Here is an 18,256-nt window from a genome sequence, read left to right as displayed (position 1 = left end):
AAATACTTAGTAACAGAGTAAATGAATTTTTCAAATTGACTAAAATGTATAATACTTTATACCATAGGGGTAAAAAAGCAAGCTGCTTTCCAAAATTAAGCCCACAGCAGCACTGGAAGCAGGGGAATGGAACCATTCTTGGTTATCTCTCAACTATGTATGTTAAACCCTACCTCTCAGCTGCCATTCCTAAGGGGGAAAAAATCCTTTCCTACACAAAAACGACTCTCACTCACAGGTCAGCCAGGCACCTGGCACCCACAATCATACACATTTTCTGTAAAGCAATACAATTTTCCTAATTCAGTATTTAAAAAATCGAATTTCTCCTTTACAGCAAAGCCACGCACTGTGGCTCTACTGAAGCACTGTATCCACAATCAGAACTAGAAATAAGAAAAGCCAGAGTCCACTCCACTCGCAGTAGCTTATATCTAAATATGTACATGTATGCATACAAGTTTTCACAGTTATACCTTTAAAAATTTACATTTGATATGTTCAGAAATAGGTCCCCTATAAATAATATTTTAAACTCATCAAAATGCAGTACAAGAATGCACCAAAACAGATACTGAAGTAAAGCTTGAGGTTGGCGTAAAGTGTACTCTGCCAGGCCCTGGATTAGGGAAGGCAGAGTCTCTAACTCTGATAGGAGAGAAACTCCAGAACTTTGAGAGGAATGGGCAGCTCCTGGACTTCATGAGTGGACATCACTCTTCGGACTGACATGCGACACAAATGTTGAAGGCTAGGGACCTGCCTGGGAGTGGCCCAGAAATACACACTTCCATCCTGTGTCCTAAACAAAAGCAGAAAAAGCATACAGTCAGCCACTCAAACACATTTTATTCTAACATTTCTACAGCTCAAAAAATCTATCACCAAAAACAGTGTTAGAGCCACAAACCCCACATTAACATCAAGATTTAATGTTGTACCCTGTGACAAACTATCAGAAGTACAGGACAGAGGTACGAACAGCACTTCTGACGGACTGACCGGCAATGACCTGTTGGCCACTTTGTCTAAAAGTCACCTTAACTTGCTCCTTAAAGAAACAACAACAAAGGTATTTACCCAGCAGCTAAAACACTGCCATCAGTAGAAAAGGCACAACAAAGACCATTGTTCAAAGGGGCAACTTGAACTGGATGATCTTCATCAATTCGCCAGAACCTCACCATTCTAGAAAACAAGCAAATTACTGGGTGAGTACTGAGCAAGAACTTCACGGTAAAAGCAACTTTTGAAACTCATAAAGAAATGTCACCGTGTTTGGAGTCATAAAATACATGCATCACTGTTTCCACCAGTCAGCATACCTCACCCATGTACATACATTTCATCTTTTAATCTCAAGAGCAGCAAATACAATTTTTTTTAACTATTTGTTTTACTTTAGAAATTTCCTCTGCTTCGACTCTAAGACACTGCTTAGTAACATCTCTATGAGCTAAGAGTTAATTAAAAAGCTACCCAGTTTGCCTAAATCCTAACAAGGAACACAGGGAGAAGTAAGCAGTATTGTGAACTCACAAGGATACTATCCAGTCAAATATTCCTCAAGACAGACCAATGCCTCCAAAGATCCTGTCCAGAGAAAGAGACGTTCAAACCCTAACTAACTGTGGAAAGGTTTACAGCCTAAAAGCATTTCCATTACACAGAACGATGAAAGGAAATCTTTCAGAGGTAAAGCTATAATTCACACACTTACTTGTCATCAGCAAGGCTTGCAATATGCAGTCCGTCATGACTAAAAGACACAGATCGCACCCATCGGTCATTTGCTCCTCCAGCAAATATTGGAGTGGGAGGGGGAAACAGGTGCCTGAGGTCAAATACATGTTTTCAGTGGACATGAATTATTCAAGAAACAAAACCACCCAAGTACAGCACAACTGTCTTTGAAAAAGCTTTAAGGTAGCCTTAGTCAATGCAACTGAAAAAACCAAACACAGGAGACATATTAAACTGAGTAAAATGACCTTAAGGAATTACCAACCCACTTCTCACAACACGGGGTTTTAACTACTTTTCCCTGACCTCAAACTCTAAATCAAAGTATCACTTCTATAGTTACGTTAACTAGCAAAACCTGTATCAAAAAAGCCAAATTTGGTTTTAGGATTTGTATCTGAAGCTTTGCGTTATTTAAATGTTTCAGTAGCAAAACTTTATAATTGAGAGACTATAGTTTTAGGTTTCACAGTAGTGATATTATCTTAAAAGATATAGTGACAGCCAGAGGGACTTACAGACTAAGATAATTCATGCCGAACTCACCCAAATTCCATCAGAATTTCTCCAATATAAGGATCCCAGATATACACTCGAGTATCATAAGATGCCGTAGCCAGCAATGCTCCATCAGGAGAAAAATCACAAGCTACAACATCATGGTAATGTCCTTCTAGTTTCCGTATCATGGTATATGTATCCATATTCCAAAGAAAAACCTGCAACAAAAAGGCAAAGGTTATAGCTTCATTCAAACACACAGAGGACAAAAATGACACATCTTTTAACTAAAACTGCTAAATTTAATTTAGATTATACTGAATTAAGCATAATAAATCATGAGTAATTTAAATATGCTCAGTGTCAGATTAACAATCAGTCTTTAAGTTAATTAAAGCAGACATGCAAATTCTATTTCAAATATTTCCGTTAAATGTTAATTTAAAAATAAGCCTAAACATAAAGGCAATGCAATTTAACCACAAAGTTATACTGAAATTCATTTATTTAAAAAACTAGTTAACTAAAATATACAGAAACAGGGTTAAGTACTACAAACCCCCTTTTCCTTTTATTTCCAGAAACTACAAAATTTTTAAAAAATATACAGACAGAAAATATAAGGTTAACAAATTGTTACTCCACTGGTATCTCCCTTTGAGATTATCACTTGTTTACAATAGGCTTGGGTCACCAACGTGAGCCTAGGAAGAGAAACAGATACTGCAAGCACAGAGAATTTTCACAGCCAAATGAAACTGCTTTGGCAAATAATAAGGATGTTAAACTACATTACAAAATGAAAATATTACCACATTTCTGAATCAAGGTTTACAAATCTTATTTTCCCAAACTGACCACAATCATTACTCATTTCAAGTATAAAATAGTCAAACTACTGAAGATCACAATCAATTTCATATGCTAAAGATCAGTAGTCAGATTGCACAGAATCGCTCTAGTATGATTCTATTGCTTACTTAGGTCTATCACATTAACTCTGAGTTCAGAGGTTTGCAATAATTCTAGAAAGACAACCTCTCCTCCTCTTGGAGTAAAAGTCCTTTTTGCTACATTTTTCACGCAGACACAAGGTATTATTTCTAAAGGAAAGTAAGTATACATTTTTTAACTGGAGCAAAGATTTACAGTAACTCTAGTATCTTAATTCCAAAAAATGTTACAGAGAAACCATTTGAAAGCCAATTACCTTACATTTTTGTTTTTCACTTAAAACTTCCAATGTCATCAAACTAGAAGATAAATTTACTTGAAGGAGTCAGTGAATTTCACTGTGGGGAAGATAATTTTTAAAAAGAAAAAAAAGAAAGAAAGAAAAGCAGAAAGTGGACATCGACCAGCACCTGTACGTACAGTACACCTTGCAGCCGAATGCAAGGTTACTTCATCCTATGGTAAAGGTCGCCCCCAGCCCGGTAGCCAGAGATGCCACTCTTTCTGCCCAGCTAACACACCATGTGCGCCTGTGTGCGAGTGGTGCCAGCATAACCTCAATCACACCAATATTGCTGCCACCACCTGTGACAGGGAAAGCAAGAAGCATATGGAAAACACACAGCCTAAAATAGCAATGTCAACATCTAGCTTTGTTCTTATTTCTTAAAAACACTAAGCTGAATGCCTTGTTCTAAACTTCCAACATTTGCAACTATCATTTTAACATCTCTAAACAAAAGGCATTTTAACGAGCCTCCCACCCCTCATTAAGAAAGCATACTGTGATCATCACATGTATTTGGACTTCAACCATTTCATAGGAAACTATAGAGGCCCCTTTACCTGGACTAACTCAGAACTGGCAAACAAATTATAGAGCTCATTAACAGCATAACCCTCTCACGAGTCACTGTGCTAGTTCCCATAAATATGCTACATTAACGGCATCAAAACCTGAATTATCATTCACTCTAGGATACACATGAGTGTTATTCTTAACTCCTATTATTGAGTTTTTAAGTTACTTTTTTTTCAGTTAAGTGTCCAGGATCAGCTGGGAATCAAAACTTTAAAAACAGCAAACTGGACCAAAAAAATAGAACAGAAGAAAATAGTAATTAGTGAGAGAACGTTTTAACACATGAACTCTTTTGAAGCATATAAGCTCCCCTATAAATACAAAACCAAACAATTTCTTCTGTATCCTAAAAAAACAAACCTAACATACCCCTTATTTTACAATTATTCCTAAGAAGTATCAAACTTCTCACTTCATAATCAATATTCTTTCATTTTCTTCATGCAAATTCTCCCCATCATGAAACTTTTAAGATATTCATGACACCGAGCACACACTAAACAGGCTACTGAAATTTAAAATGATTTTGCATACATTATTATAATCCAATTCACATTGAATGCATAAGAACTTGGACACATACTGCTTTACTGGCTCCCACTGAACACAGCATAGAAGAGTCAGGAGAAAATGCACAGTTGTACACCCAGTTCTGATGTCCCCTCAACACTTTCATCATGTTTCCTAAACAAAGAAGACACCTGTGTTATCACACTGCAAATTCAGAACAACCATAAATCACAGGATCACAAGCTTTTACAGATGGAAGCAATTTATCTATCACAGGAGTTGGCAATATTCACCAGTTGCTTACTTCTCTAAAATTTAACCAGTATATAAATCATGCCTCTCAGCGCTGTGATATTATAACAGAAACATCATGGTCCACAGGTCAAAACTATTTAACATCTTGTCCTTTAAGAAACAGTGTGTGCTCGTTCATCTACAGCAAAGAATTATTTTAGTTCAATATACTCAATTTACAAAACAGAACTGGAATATAGCAAGCTTAATTTCCTGAAAATGCCTTTTCATCTTTCACCCGTTCTGATACCTGGCATCCCACTCCACAGTTCTTACGTATCATACCTACAGACACAACTATGCTATGTAAGCAGTAATCTGGCATGTCGCAGTTAACAAAGACTACAAGCGCAGAGGAGTGAAGTGGACATCTTGTGACGTGGTTGTTGTATAAGCTCCTGTTTATTTTCCTGCAGAATTGAGGTTTTTGTACTTTTGCCTGTTGGAATATTGTTGCTAGTGATGCGGTAAGCTTGTAATTACAGAGTGGAATGAAACTGTTTCTGCAAAAATTAAATTAAAAAAGGAAGGAGGGACATTGTGGGAAGTATGGATATCTTAGCGTTGTAGGTATAAATTTTTAAAAACATTTTAAATGATCATATGCCATTTTTCATGCCAAATGCTCAACATGCAGTCAATCCCAGGAGGGAGAGGAAGGGAAAGAAGTATGGAGTGAAGATTGTTACAAGTCTTAGAATTGTACCTATGAACCACACTGAATTTATTAAAAAAAAAAAAAAAAAAAAAAAAAAACTAAGGGCCTGGTGCAATGGCTTAACTGGCTAATGCTTCCCCTTCAAGCATCAGGATCCCACATGGGTGCTGGTTTATGTCCCAGCTGCTCCACTTCCCCTCCAGCTCCCAGCTTGTGGCCTGGGAAAGCAGTGGAGGATGGCCTAAAGCCTTGGGACCCTGGCACCCGTGTGGGAGACCCTAAGGAGGCTCCTGGTTCCTGGCTTTAGATTGGCTCAGCTCTGGACACTGCAGCCATTTGGGAGTGAACAACTGGATGGAAGATCTTTCTCCCTTGTTTCTCCTTCTCTCAGAAGATCTGCCTTTCCAATAAACAAATCTTAAAAACGTTTTTTAAATTATACCAACTGGGCCGAGCAGCATGGCCTAGTGGCTGAAGTCCTCGCCTTGCCTTGAACGTGCCAGGATCCCATATAGGCGCCGGTTCTAATCCCGGCAGCTCCACTTCCCATCCAGCTCCCTGCTTGTGGCCTGGGAAAGCAGTCGAGGATGGCCCAAAGCTTTGGGACACTGCACCCGTGTGGGAGACCCGGAAGAGGTTCCTGGTTCCCGGCTTCGGATCGGCACAGCACTGGCCCGTTGCGGCTCACTTGGGGAGTGAATCATCGGACGGAAGATCTTCCCCTCTGTCTCTCCTCCTCTCTGTACATCTAACTTTATAATAAAAAATAAAATAAATCTAAGACACAAATTCTTTCACAATCTAGGAACAAGACATACCATCATCTTTCAGGTCCCACACTCTGAGAGTTTTGTCTCTCGAAGCTGACACTAAGATTAAGCTCCCATCTGGAGCAAAAGTTAAATCTCTGACCACTTCAGTATGATCAACCAAGTTAAGGAGGAGTTTTCCTAAAAGATGTAAAAAGAGAGTAGTATTAATATTTTGTATCAGTTCTCACTTTTGAAAAATAAGATGACTCATCATTTTTTAAAAGTAGTTCCTTAGCTTACCAAGTATATTACGACATGTGTATTACTAATGCTATTCTTATTATTTTAAAGATTCACTAAGTTTACCACAAAAATAGACATGAGCTTCTGAAATCCAACAAATTTCCAGATTAAGTTAATTTACTGTCAAGAAAAGCCCTCGGGCTGGCGTTGCGGCATAACAGGTAAAGCCGTAGCCTGTGAGGGTATCCCGTACAGGCACAGCATGGAAGAAGCAGTGGAAGAGACAACAAGGCCTTGGGTCCCTACACCCACATGGGAGATCCCAAAGAAGATCCCGATTCCTGGCTTCAGCCTCGCCCAGCACTGGCTGCTGTGGCCACCGAAAAAGTGAACTAGCAGGTGGAAGATCTGTCTCTTCCTCTTTACAACTTTCAAATAAACAAAAAAAAATTTTTTTAATTAAAAAGCCTCTATGCTCTTTTTCACATCTTTGGATTTAAAAACAAAACTTAATTATTCTTGCTTGCATTTCCTTGGCCTTGAGTTATTAATGGACTGTTCAACTCCTCAGATTAAGTTAGCCCAAGGTAATGTTGACATAATCTCATAATTTTTAACATAATCTCAGGAGAAAAAAAATGTACTTTGTATGCCCTTTCTATTGTAGTTGTCTCTGAAGAGCGATCAAGCAGCATGGATTATACTGTTTTCCTAAATTAAAACCATGACACTATTCCAAACCATCAGAAAAACACACTAACAGCACGGACTTTAGTGAGTTACAATCCTCAAATACATTTCAGGGTCTATCAACAGGGCTCTGCAGAGCAAAATAATCAAGTTTTCTTTTAAATCCTTACCTGTATATACATCCCATATCTTGATACGTCCATTGCTTAACCCTGTAGCAAGGAGTAGCTGATCTTGCCCAAATCTGAACCGATGCCATTCTATGTTTACACAGCGACTCTGTTTTTCTGGAACTGAAGACCCAAAAGCAAGACTCCAGACTATATCTCCACAGTCTATAATATGCTCACGAGGCTTGTTTTTCTGACCACCATCACTATTTTGTCTTGACAATCTTACACTGCTTGGATTGGTAACATTCTTGGTGCCATGCAGGAGACTAGGTGGAAAGATTTAAAGAAGATTATTTACTCTGGAAATTGGACATTCAAACTATGAAAATAACTTCAGCATGGTTACACTGATACTGAGTAACAAAAGTCTCTACAGCTGTGAAGGGTGAAAGACTGCTATGTGAAAAGGTAATGACTGAAAATGCAGATTGTTCACAGAAATCCTACAATAACTGAGGAAAAGCTCAATAAAACAATTATAGTGTGCTTCCCAGATATATTCCTTAAAATTATTCTATCAACTGGAACTCTGTGACCTCAAAGAAAAGGTATAATCAAGCAAAGGGGAGAAGGCGTGGGGGTGGGGGTGGGAGGTGGGGGGAGGGAGCTGATACCATAAAATTACCTTTAAAAAGTTTAAACCATAATAATCAGTTTCTCAGACTTTCTAGACCTTAAGTAATATTTAACAAGGACATGGGTGGGCTCCAGGATGGGGTATCCTGCTCGGATCCAGACTCCAGCCACCATGTGCATGTGGTCAGCTGTCCCTGGGCGGCCAGTGCGCCATTTGGCGCCAGGCTCCGCCTGCTGGCCACCCGGCCAGGGTGGGGTATTGGTTGTCTGAATCGCTGCTTAGGTAGCTCCAGGTTAATCCCACTGTGTTTCTGGGATCTGAGTCAATCCTAAACATTCCCAATGGCAGTAACTCTTCCTTTGAAGAACTTGTAATCACTGAACAATGCTGAGCGGTGAACACCAGTTCATGCAAAAGCTAAGGCTGGGGGCTTGTCCAGCAGGATATCCTTTTACCTGACACGATGATGGATCAGAAGACTGGTCACATTAGGCAGGGCCATTACATTAAGTAGCACTCGAGAACCGTATCTGGTGATAGATTCTGTGTGGCATGTGTGGGCCACACCCTGTGGAAAGTCTAGCCCCACTGGTAAGCCCAAGAGTTTGGGTGGTTTTGGACTAAGCTAGGTGTGACCAAGGAGCCTGCCATCAATCACAGGTAAAGGAACCAGCAGCAGTCTGGACTTGTCAAGGCAGCAGCACCCGAAAGTGCATCCTGAATAGGGTGTGGGGTGGGCCGGGCTGCAACATTCACCAGCTCATATAAGGCCAAATGGAAGGCCAGACTGCGCCAGCCACTGGCCTAAAACCCATCGGCACGTATGAGAACTGAGTCTGGGAGTGGATCAAGTGGAGGAACTTGGGAAACTCTCCTGGGGAGTCACAGCTCCCGCTGGTGAACATGTGGTCCAGACCTGGGGGTCGGACAAGCTGGGCAAAGTAGCTCCAACAGTTGGCTAATGCGTAAATTGGTAATGGAACAGGATGTACTGGGCAGGACTGAGCAAACCTTAGCCTACAAGTGAAATTAGAAGCCAGGATGGAGCACAGGTCATGCCGAGCTAGGCTCTTGTACCTAATGGTCTACGTGAGTCAAGGACGCTAAGCCTCAGTGTCTAAGACAGAGGCCAGGACAAGTGAGGGACTGAGCCAAGCTGAGTCAGAGCAACCACTGGCATGCGAGTGATCTATGGCTGGGAACAGGCCTGGTCGGGGAGCTAAGGGGACACCCTAACTGGGTTGAGGTTCCCACCAAGGGGGTGCATGTGCTGGAATGGGGGCTGCGTTCTAACTAGGAAACAGTTGTAGTCTCTTGTGGCACTAGTGTGGACTGGGATTGGATGCCCAGCCCAGACCCCAACACCGTCTGGAGAACCAGGATGGATGTGGGACTGACTAGGCTAGGTCTCAACCCCCATTGAGCCATGTGTGAGCTGTATGTGGGTATGGACAAGCATGGCTGGGCTGAAACATCCAACAACAAGAACCAGAATGGGTTGAAAGCCAGCCAAGAAAAGCCACTATTCCTGCTAGGACAGGAGGTGAACTGAGTAGGGCTGGCTCATGGACCCCCTGCTATGCGCAAAATCTGGCATTGGGAGGGGTTCTGATGGAGGAGCCTGGGCAACTCCTCTGGCAGGACACAATCCCTGCACGTAAGCACAAGAAGCATGATAGGAAACAGCCCAGAAGAGGCCATGGAAAGTTTCCCACTGGCATACATTTGGCATGGGTCGGGGGCAGACCAGGCTGAATCAGTACATGTCATCCATCCACTGGCAAATCCGGACACCAGAACAGAGTGTGGGTCGGGCCAGGTTTGGTCGCGACAAAACTCAGTGCACAGTATGGAATGCCAGGGTGAGGTTGCCTGTACTGGATGTGAACGCAGCACCCAACCAGCATGCGTGAGAACCAGGAAGGGAGGGGGCAGAGCCGGCAGGGGGATTAAGGGGCTGGTCCCCTCGCCGGACAGCTACTCCCACTGGAGAGCGTGGGCTGGGATGGGGACAGACCAGACTAAGCAGGGCTACAACATTGTGTGCTGCATGTGGACTAGATCAGGGAAAAGCCAGGCTGGGCTGATTATTCCTACTGGTGCAAGCATAAATTAGAGTGGGTGAGGGTTGTTTGGGCTTAGTCACAGCATCAGATGGCAGAAGCTGGCTCTGGGGGCTAATTCTGTCAAGTCAAATCACAGAACCACCCAAAGAGTGCATAAACCGGGATTGAGAGAGACCCGGGAGGGAAATAGTGGGTTCCCCCCTCTTGGGTTACTACTCCCACGGGAGGGCATGAAAACTAGGATGGGGGCTAGGGTGGCTAGACAGAGAGGCACTCAACAACATCCGTGAGGGCTGCATAGTTGAGCTGGTTAGACGGAACTAAGCTTTAACACCCATTGACAAGTACGAGAGCCAAATGGGAGGTGGACAGACTGGACTAGTCTGCTATACATACTGGCAAACCAGGGTAGGGGACAGGCCTGGTGGGGGTTATTGTGGGTCGCTCCGACTAGGCTGCAGCTCCCACTGGTTGATGTGAGGGCCAAGTACGTGCTGGGTAGAACCAGGCTGGACTGCAACACCCATTGGTTCCAGTGCAAGTCGGGACTGAAACCAGAACCAACCCAGCAACTGCAACCACCAGTTGATCGTGGAGATGGACTGTGCCGGGCCCTGGCTTGCTAGAACATACAAGAATCTGGTCTGGGAACACCTCAAAGTTTCTGTGGGGATCTCCCCAATCGAAATGCTGGACTCAGAACCCTAGCCAAGAAAAGACAGAAGAAACAAAAAGTCAATCAACCACCTCAGCTATATGTTGGCAGCGAAATACTGGGCAAATGAAGACTCTATCAACCAGTGGATTCTGCAACAACCTCACTGAGCTGGGAGTGGCGAAAATGGCAGCGATTCATAATTGGTGAACTAGTAAAACCACTTGAGCAAGGATCTCAGAGCCTGCCCCACATCCGGGACTTGGGGAGGGTGGGAAACTGGGTGGGGCTTCTCCCTCAATATCCCCCTTTACCCCAGATACAAGAAGGAAACAATATGGACAAAAGTCTTATCCACTTCCCTATAGCCCCTGAACCTTTTTACCGTAATTAACTATGTAAAGATTGTCAACAATATAATTTAAAAATAATTAAAAAAAAAAACAAGGACATTAACAACATACCCATGAAGGTATAGCAGACACAAACAGCAGGAAAGAATTAGCGAAAGTTTTCAGCAAAGCCTCAAACTAAACTTCCAGATAATTACATTGCCTAATCACCACTGTTAACAGTAAAATGCGAATCCACAAAGAAGCATCAGTTCTGACACAGCGTGAGATCCATATCATGAAATACATACACACACCAGGCACACTTTGCCTTTCAACACATGAAAAATCCTAGACACATAAATAGCCAAAAATGAAAGCCAGCTAATTCTTCACAAATATTTTCCAATAAATAATTCAGTTTATGATTAAATAATTAAAACATCATTTACAAATCAAAACCTTTATCAAAATTGTTATCCCATTGGGCCCGGCGGCGTGGCCTAGCGGCTGTTAAAGTCCTCACCTTGAAAGCCCCGGATCCCATATGGGCGCCAGTTCTAATCCCGGCAGCTCCACTTCCCATCCAGCTCCCTGCTTGTGGCCTGGGAAAGCAGTCGAGGACGGCCCAGAGCACTGGGACCCTGCACCTGTGTGGGAGACCCAGAAGAGGTTCCTGGTTCCCGACATCGGATTGGCGCAGCACCGGCCGTTGCGGCTCACTTGGGGAGTGAATCATCGGACGGAAGATCTTCCTCTCTGTCTCTCCTCCTCTCTGTATATCTGACTTTGTAATAAATAAATCTTAAAAAAAAAAATTGTTATCCCACAGAGAGTTGTGACTTCCACAAAGAATACAACACAACCCCCCCACCACACACACACACACACACAACTTACAAGTTCTTCAGGCACTGGGACCAAGGAACAAGCTTTACTGTACGATGTCCTTGTGACCAAGCAAAGTACGAACCATCTGGAGCAAAAGCAACAGTCCAATTCTCACCACCACATTTCTTGTCAAAAGGAGCTGCTGGAGCTAAAAGTTCGCCTATAGTACGTGATCTCACTAAAAGGAAGCACAGAAGTACAGAATATCAGCTATAACCAACAAGGAACGAGACTGCTTTGAGATTCACGGAGTTATTTCCCTTTACCTATACAAATAGGGTCTACTGAGAACTTCTTTCCAGTATCTAAACCTTGGGTGGAAATCAAACAGCCTGAGAAGGCAACCTCAGGTGGAAATTCAAAATTCAATGAACTGGGCCCAGCATGGTAGCGCAGCTGTTAAAGTCCTCGCCTTGAACACACCGGTTCTAATCCTGGCACCTCCACTTCCCATCCAGCTCCCTGCTTGTGGCCTGGGAAAGCAGTCGAGGATGGCCCAAAGCTTTGGCATCCTGCACCCGTGTGGGAGACCCGGAAGAGGTTCCTGGTTCCCGGCTTCGGATTGGCTCAGCTCCGGCCTTCGCAGCCACTTAGGGAGTGAACCATCAGACAGATGATCATCCTCTCTGTATATCTGCCTTTCCAATAAAAATAAATAAATCTTTAAAAAAATTCAATAAATTGTCTAGCAGACTTCGGATATTATGCATTTTCAAATGGCCCTTGGCAGGAAAAGGTTTCCCACCTCTGACTGAAAGGAGGTATATAACTGGTGTGAAGTACCTTAATGAGAGATCTTTTCAATGAGTATTTATTTGCACCTACCTGAAATGCAGAAACAGAGAGACCTTCCATCCTCTGGCTCACTCCCACACAGCACTAAAGTCAGGATCCAGAATTACCTCCAGGTGTCCCATGTGGAGGGAAGGGACCTAAGGACTTTAACCATCATCTGCTGCCTCCCATGTGCATTAGCATAAAAGCTGGATTGGAAGTTAAGAAGCCAGAACTCAAACTGTTATGGGATGTAAGTGCCCTTATGGCAACTTAACCTACCACATCACCAATACTATCCTGACCTGGCTTTGGCTTCAAATTTTGCTATTTTTTTTCATATCATATCAGTTTAGCTTCCCTATTATTTATCTTCTTACCTGTTGTCCACGACAACGCAGGGGGCCCACACAGCAATACAGAAAGTTAACATCACCCAATGAGTGATGGTTATAGTCCTAGTTGCTCCATTTCTGCTGGATACTAATAGCTCGCTGATACTATGTAGTTATTTGGGGTGTGAAGTCAGCTGATGGAAAGCTCTCCTCTGCAGGGAACAGCACAGAGGCTCAACTGGCTAATCCTCCACCTTGCACTGCCTGCATCCCAGTTCTAGTCCCGATTGCTCCACCTTCTATCCAGTTCCCTGCTTAAGCCAAGGAAAGCACCAGAGAATGGCTCAAGACCTTGCATCCCTGGACCCACGTGGAAGACCCAGGACAGACTCCTGGCTCCAAGCTTCCAATCAGCTCAGCTCTGCCTGTTGCAGCTAACTGGGAAATGAACTGGTGGATGGAACACCTCTCTACGTAATCTGCCTTTCAAAATAAAAATATTTAAAAACAAAGTTCTCCTCTATAACATTCAAGTAAATAAATTTTTAAAAAAACGTCTACAGTACATGTTATTTGGGGATTTTTTTTTGTTAACCTCTACAAAAACTTTAACATTCTATGTACTGCAGTTAAAATAAGATCCATTTATTTGATGCCTATGGCTACAGCAGATACAACTGTATAAACTCCAAATGTAGTCCTTCAGTGACATTTTCAGTCTGCACATACACTCTTATCAACAGCAATATAGCACCTAGCACACAACAGGTGCTCAGTAAATATTTACTGAACAAACATGAAAGCATATGTATAAACTCCCCTAGTTCTGAGACTAGCTTCAATCACACAGACATGCAGCCCTCTTTTTCTCTACATTTTCCAAGTCCTGCATATTCTTGCTAGAAAAGCACTATGTCTAGACCCTAAATCTGCAACTTATAGCCAAATCTCTTCCTGTGACACTGGTTTCTGTTTAACCATACATACTTTCAGGGAGAAAAACAAAATTCATTGGAGCAACATTATCTGAAAAGAAGAAAGTCCCTGATAAACTGAAAACACCAAATTTCCCACAGAAGATGCCTTCTGAAAAGCCCATAGTTTGGGCCCGGCGGCGTGGCCTAGCGGCTAAAGTCCTCGCCTTGAAAGCCCCGGGATCCCATATGGGCGCTGGTTCTAATCCCGGCAGCTCCACTTCCCATCCAGCTCCCTGCTTGTGGCCTGGGAAAGCAGTTGAGGACGGCCCAATGCATTGGGACCCTGCACCCGCGTGGGGGACCCAGAAGAGGTTCCTGGTTCCCGGCTTCGGATCAGCACGCATCAGCCCGTTGCGGCTCACTTGGGGAGTGAATCATCGGACGGAAGGAAGATCTTCCTCTCTGTCTCTCCTCCTCTGTGTATATCTGGCTGTAATAAAATGAATAAATCTTTAAAAAAAAAAAAAAAAAAAAGCCCATAGTTCAAGGTCACTTTGTATTTCTTTTTTATTTAGCCACAATCATGAAGCTCCTAAATTAACCTAAAAACTAGTTCTAACAACAAAAATTATGAAAATAATAAATTTATTCTGAAAGATTTAGAAATGAAAAGAAACTGGGCCATTATAAAACCTGCCAAACAAACACACTGCATGCTGACAAGAATTTTTACTAAAAATTACCTTGATTGCCTACACTAGCTGGCTAACAACTATACCCAATAATTTCTACACTAATCAAACGGTTTGAGCCTTTTTAAATGCTCACAATAGTATAGTATAGCATAAACCTGGCAAAAGGTTTATCATAAAGCACATTTTAAAATGCTTCCTAAGTCTTTACTACATTCTCCGCAGCAATGTCCTTGCCCAAGGAGTACCCTGCCTGCCACGGGAGGGCCACTATAAGACACTGAGCCACACAGTAATGCATCTGAGTTGGCGTAGCAACCAACCAAACCAGGCGGAGCTCCTTCCTCACCTTCCTCCCTGGCATTTCCTAACCAGAAAGGGAGGACGTGCAGCTGGGCAGGCCTGTGAGACGGCAGAGGAACCTGTGATCACTTGCTGGAATCGTGCCCTTACTCTAGTACGGAGATGAGAAGCCAAACTTGGCCAGGTTACAACTAATACCCAAGAAAACGCGGAAAGTCCTATTCACATCTACACAGTGAAATATTTCATCCCAATAATACTTCTTTTTAAAATGTTTAAACTAGTAATAGCTACCTATTTAGCGCCTGGCTCTACCTTATGCAGGTATTCTAAAAAGTTCCACCCAGCCCTTCTGAAAGAAGTCAAAATGGGTTAACTCATTGCAGTAAAATCCAGACTAAACTGAAGGCATCACTCAGCAAAACCGGAGTGTGGACCATGGAGAACCTCCACTGGACTAATTCCATCCCACTTCAAAACATAATAGTCTTGTAAAAATATAAGATCCCTCCTAAGGAGCCATGAGAGGAAGAGCCAGGAAGGCCAAGACAGCTCCAGAGGCAGGAATCCATCCACCCGCGGCTGCCCGGGCTGCGGCCCTCCGGCAACCTGCGCGCATTCGGTCCAGCAGCCAGGGCCAGGGCCAACGCACACCGCCGGACGCCGCGCCCCGCAGTCGGCTCCGCTCCCCCCAGTGTGTCGGAGAGATAATCCTGAACGCGTCTCCTGCCTTGCACCGCTACCTTCCTTTTCTAAAAGTGCGCCTTTTCCGGCCTGCCGCCGCCTCTCCCCAGTTCTCAGCCGTCCCTTGCGCGTCGCAGCTCTCCAACACACTCGTCCACTTCGTGCCGGTTCCCCGGGACTCGCCAGCGAGACCCTCCCTGGGAGTGACCAGCCCCGACGCGCAGGACGCCCGCCGCTCCGGGCGCGGACCCCGGGCAGCCTCCACAGCGTTCCCGCCGGTCCTCGGGGCTCCCGTCGGCGCTTCCCGCCCCCGCCGGTCCTCGGGGCTCCCGTCGGCGCTTCCCGCCCACGCTCCGGGCGCGGACCCCGGGAACCCTCCACCACGTCCTCGGCGGACCCCGGGGCTCCCATCGGCCCTTCCCGCCCCCGCCGGGCCTCGGGGCTCCCGTCAGCTCTTCCCGCAGTTTCCCCCAGCGCACTTGCCCTGCCATCCCATTCCTCACCGATCTTTTTCTCGTTGACCCTCGGGGAAAAGCTGGCCATCTATGGGGTACCGTCTGATTCCGGGGAACACAAGGCGGACGCAACCAATAGACAGGGAACGGCGAGCGCTTGAGGGGCGTGACGCGGGCTCGGTCCCTCCCGGGGCCGGGGGCGGAAGGGACGGGTGGGGTGGCCTCTGCTTGGCTACCCCCGGGACAGCTACGGAGGGCTCCGGACCAAACCCCGGAGGCAATCACAGACAATAGAACCTGGGCGCTGCTTCCCGCCTACGGCCCCACACGGAACACGTCCACCAGACCGACGGCTAACGCGGCACTGCAGACAAAATGGCGGGCGGCGCGGGGGATAGCGGCGCAGCAGGGGCGGAGCCAGTGCGTCACAGAGCCGGTCCCGCCCCCAACGCACGGGACGTGCCGGCCGGTGCTGGGCGCTCGCGGGCGTGTCGGGGGCCGGGTGGGAGCGGCCGGGATGGCGGCGATGGGTGGCGAGGAGCGGGAGGCGCGGGGCCGCCTTCCTTCCAGGGGGCGCCGTCCTTCCAGGGGCCGTCTTCCTTCCGAGGGGACTGCGGCCTGGCTGCCGCCGTCTCTCCCCCCACTCCCCATCCGACGGCGTCCTCGGGGCCGGCCGAGAGGTTGACGAGACTTGGGAAAAAGGCTAACAGCCGAACCAGAACCACACACAAAAAAAGATAATCTACGACTTTTCACGGCGTTGGAGGGGCTGGGTGGCTGCACCGAGGGACGTGAGCGCCGCCGCCACAGCAGCCGGCTTGGCCTCCGGAAGGGCGTGGGTGACAGGGAGGCGGACCGCGTCCTGGGGGCCTCCCTGGTCCCCTACGGGTCCCTCCTGACAGCCCGGGGCTGTGTCTGGGGCGGTGGTCGGCGCGCGTTCCACGGGGGTGGGCTCGGCCGTGGCCTGGGCCGGGTGCCATGGCGGTTCCCGCGCACACGTGGCACGTTTGCGTCTTAATGAGCGCTGGTGTGCACGGAGTGCTACTCCAAAAGAGGGCGGAGAAGCCTGAGAATTTCAAATATGCGGCCGAAACCCAAGGGAGAGGGCGTAGCAGCCACTCTTGGAGAGGTCTCAGATGACAGGATGACATCATGTGAGGCAGCGCGCGTCTCCATCTTGGCCTTCGCCTGAGTGTGTGAGATGCTTGAAGCAGTGAAGTGGATCCTTTGCTTTTTCACCTGGATCAAGGGTTATGCTCAACAGATTTGTTGAGGAATGACTGCGCCAGGCACTGGTTGCTGAATATTTAGAACAACAACGAAAATGTGAATGCTGTTCCGTATCTCACATTCCACCGTCAGTCCTAGTTCTTTTACCCAATTGCTTGCATTCTGTTGGTTTGCACTGTAGCAGAACTCAACAAACCACACCTTGTGATATTCTATTGGTGGCTTTTCCACACAATTCCTGCTCTGGTTTCCTCCTGCCACCCACCATACTTCCTGCTCATTTTCCTTAGCTGACAGTGGGATGAAAATAATTCTGGGATTTGCATGCTCATTCATGATAGTGTCTAGCATTTATCAGATCCATGTGACGTGCTAAACCCTGTAAGAGTTCGTGGCTTCCCCCACTCAGTGCTGTCATCGGTGTGTGTAGTGTACTGATCTGAGCCACATTCCCCAGGCAGCACCAGCAGAACACGCGAGTAGACTGGGCTGGGTTTGAACCAGTTCTGGTGCTACCTGGCTTCCCACAAATAAAACTACCTTGAAAAGTACATATTTGCCTGGCATTTCATATCTGAGTTTGTTGGTTTAGTATTATATCTGAATGAACCTCTGATTTCCAGCGTGCCCTGCAAATACTGAGTTTCTGCTGAGTTCTGTCCTCGGCCCCCACCTCTTCTTCTTCTTTTTCTTTGTTTCTTCCTTGCCTTCCCTTGGTCAGGGCCATCTCTCTTAACTACCAGCTCAGCTCTCAGGTCCAGACCTGACTTCTTGCTTGAGCTTCAGCTATGCATATTCAAACACCTGCAATAAAGCTGAGCAGTGTCAAGTTGCACCCGTCAGCACCAGTACACATGGCCTCTCCCATGCCTGCCTAACCCTTTCTGGCCGTGGTGCCAAGGGTTGCTTCTGCCAAGCCTGAGTTGGGGAATGCTTCAGACACCCCCATTTCCAACCCCTCCTCA

General features: G+C 45.6%; 1 protein-coding gene across 2 annotated transcripts; it reads right to left on the bottom strand.

Annotated features, from left to right (window-relative positions):
- Positions 1-318: 318 nt before the first annotated feature.
- Positions 319-16,458, bottom strand: WSB1 (WD repeat and SOCS box containing 1). 2 transcript variants are annotated; one of them, XM_058675346.1, is made up of 9 exons: positions 16,110-16,458; positions 11,911-12,079; positions 7,378-7,646; positions 6,341-6,472; positions 4,644-4,744; positions 2,290-2,462; positions 1,721-1,834; positions 1,081-1,188; positions 319-802 (listed from the first exon to the last, which is right to left on the bottom strand). In XM_058675346.1, exons 1-9 carry the CDS (start codon positions 16,147-16,149, stop codon positions 643-645), a joined length of 1,266 nt encoding a protein of 421 aa, XP_058531329.1. In that variant the 5' UTR covers positions 16,150-16,458; the 3' UTR covers positions 319-642. The 2 variants fall into 2 exon arrangements, with proteins under 2 accessions (XP_058531329.1, XP_058531330.1); XM_058675347.1 differs by lacking the exons at positions 7,378-7,646; positions 11,911-12,079; positions 16,110-16,458 and having other exon boundaries at positions 3,609-4,744; positions 6,341-6,388.
- Positions 16,459-18,256: the final 1,798 nt, after the last annotated feature.

The sequence above is a fragment of the Ochotona princeps genome, chromosome 17 (assembly GCF_030435755.1).
Source record: "Ochotona princeps isolate mOchPri1 chromosome 17, mOchPri1.hap1, whole genome shotgun sequence".
In the NCBI taxonomy this organism is placed as follows: domain Eukaryota; kingdom Metazoa; phylum Chordata; class Mammalia; order Lagomorpha; family Ochotonidae; genus Ochotona; species Ochotona princeps.
Note: the sequence above shows the minus strand (reverse complement) of the source record. Positions and strands in the feature narration are given on the sequence as shown.

What these genes read in the sequence shown, in the direction of transcription:
- WSB1 (XM_058675346.1), bottom strand. Translation starts at nt 16,149, where the DNA reads ATGGCCAGCTTTTCCCCGAGGGTCAACGAGAAAAAGATCG. An exon ending in GTGGGACCTGAAAGATGATG is followed by an intron (nt 4,745 to 6,340) that starts GTATGTCTTGTT and finishes TTCTTTGTTTAG; the next exon opens with GAAACATGATGAAAGTGTTG. An exon ending in GAAATTCTGATGGAATTTGG is followed by an intron (nt 1,835 to 2,289) that starts GTGAGTTCGGCA and finishes ATTTGACCTCAG; the next exon opens with GCACCTGTTTCCCCCTCCCA.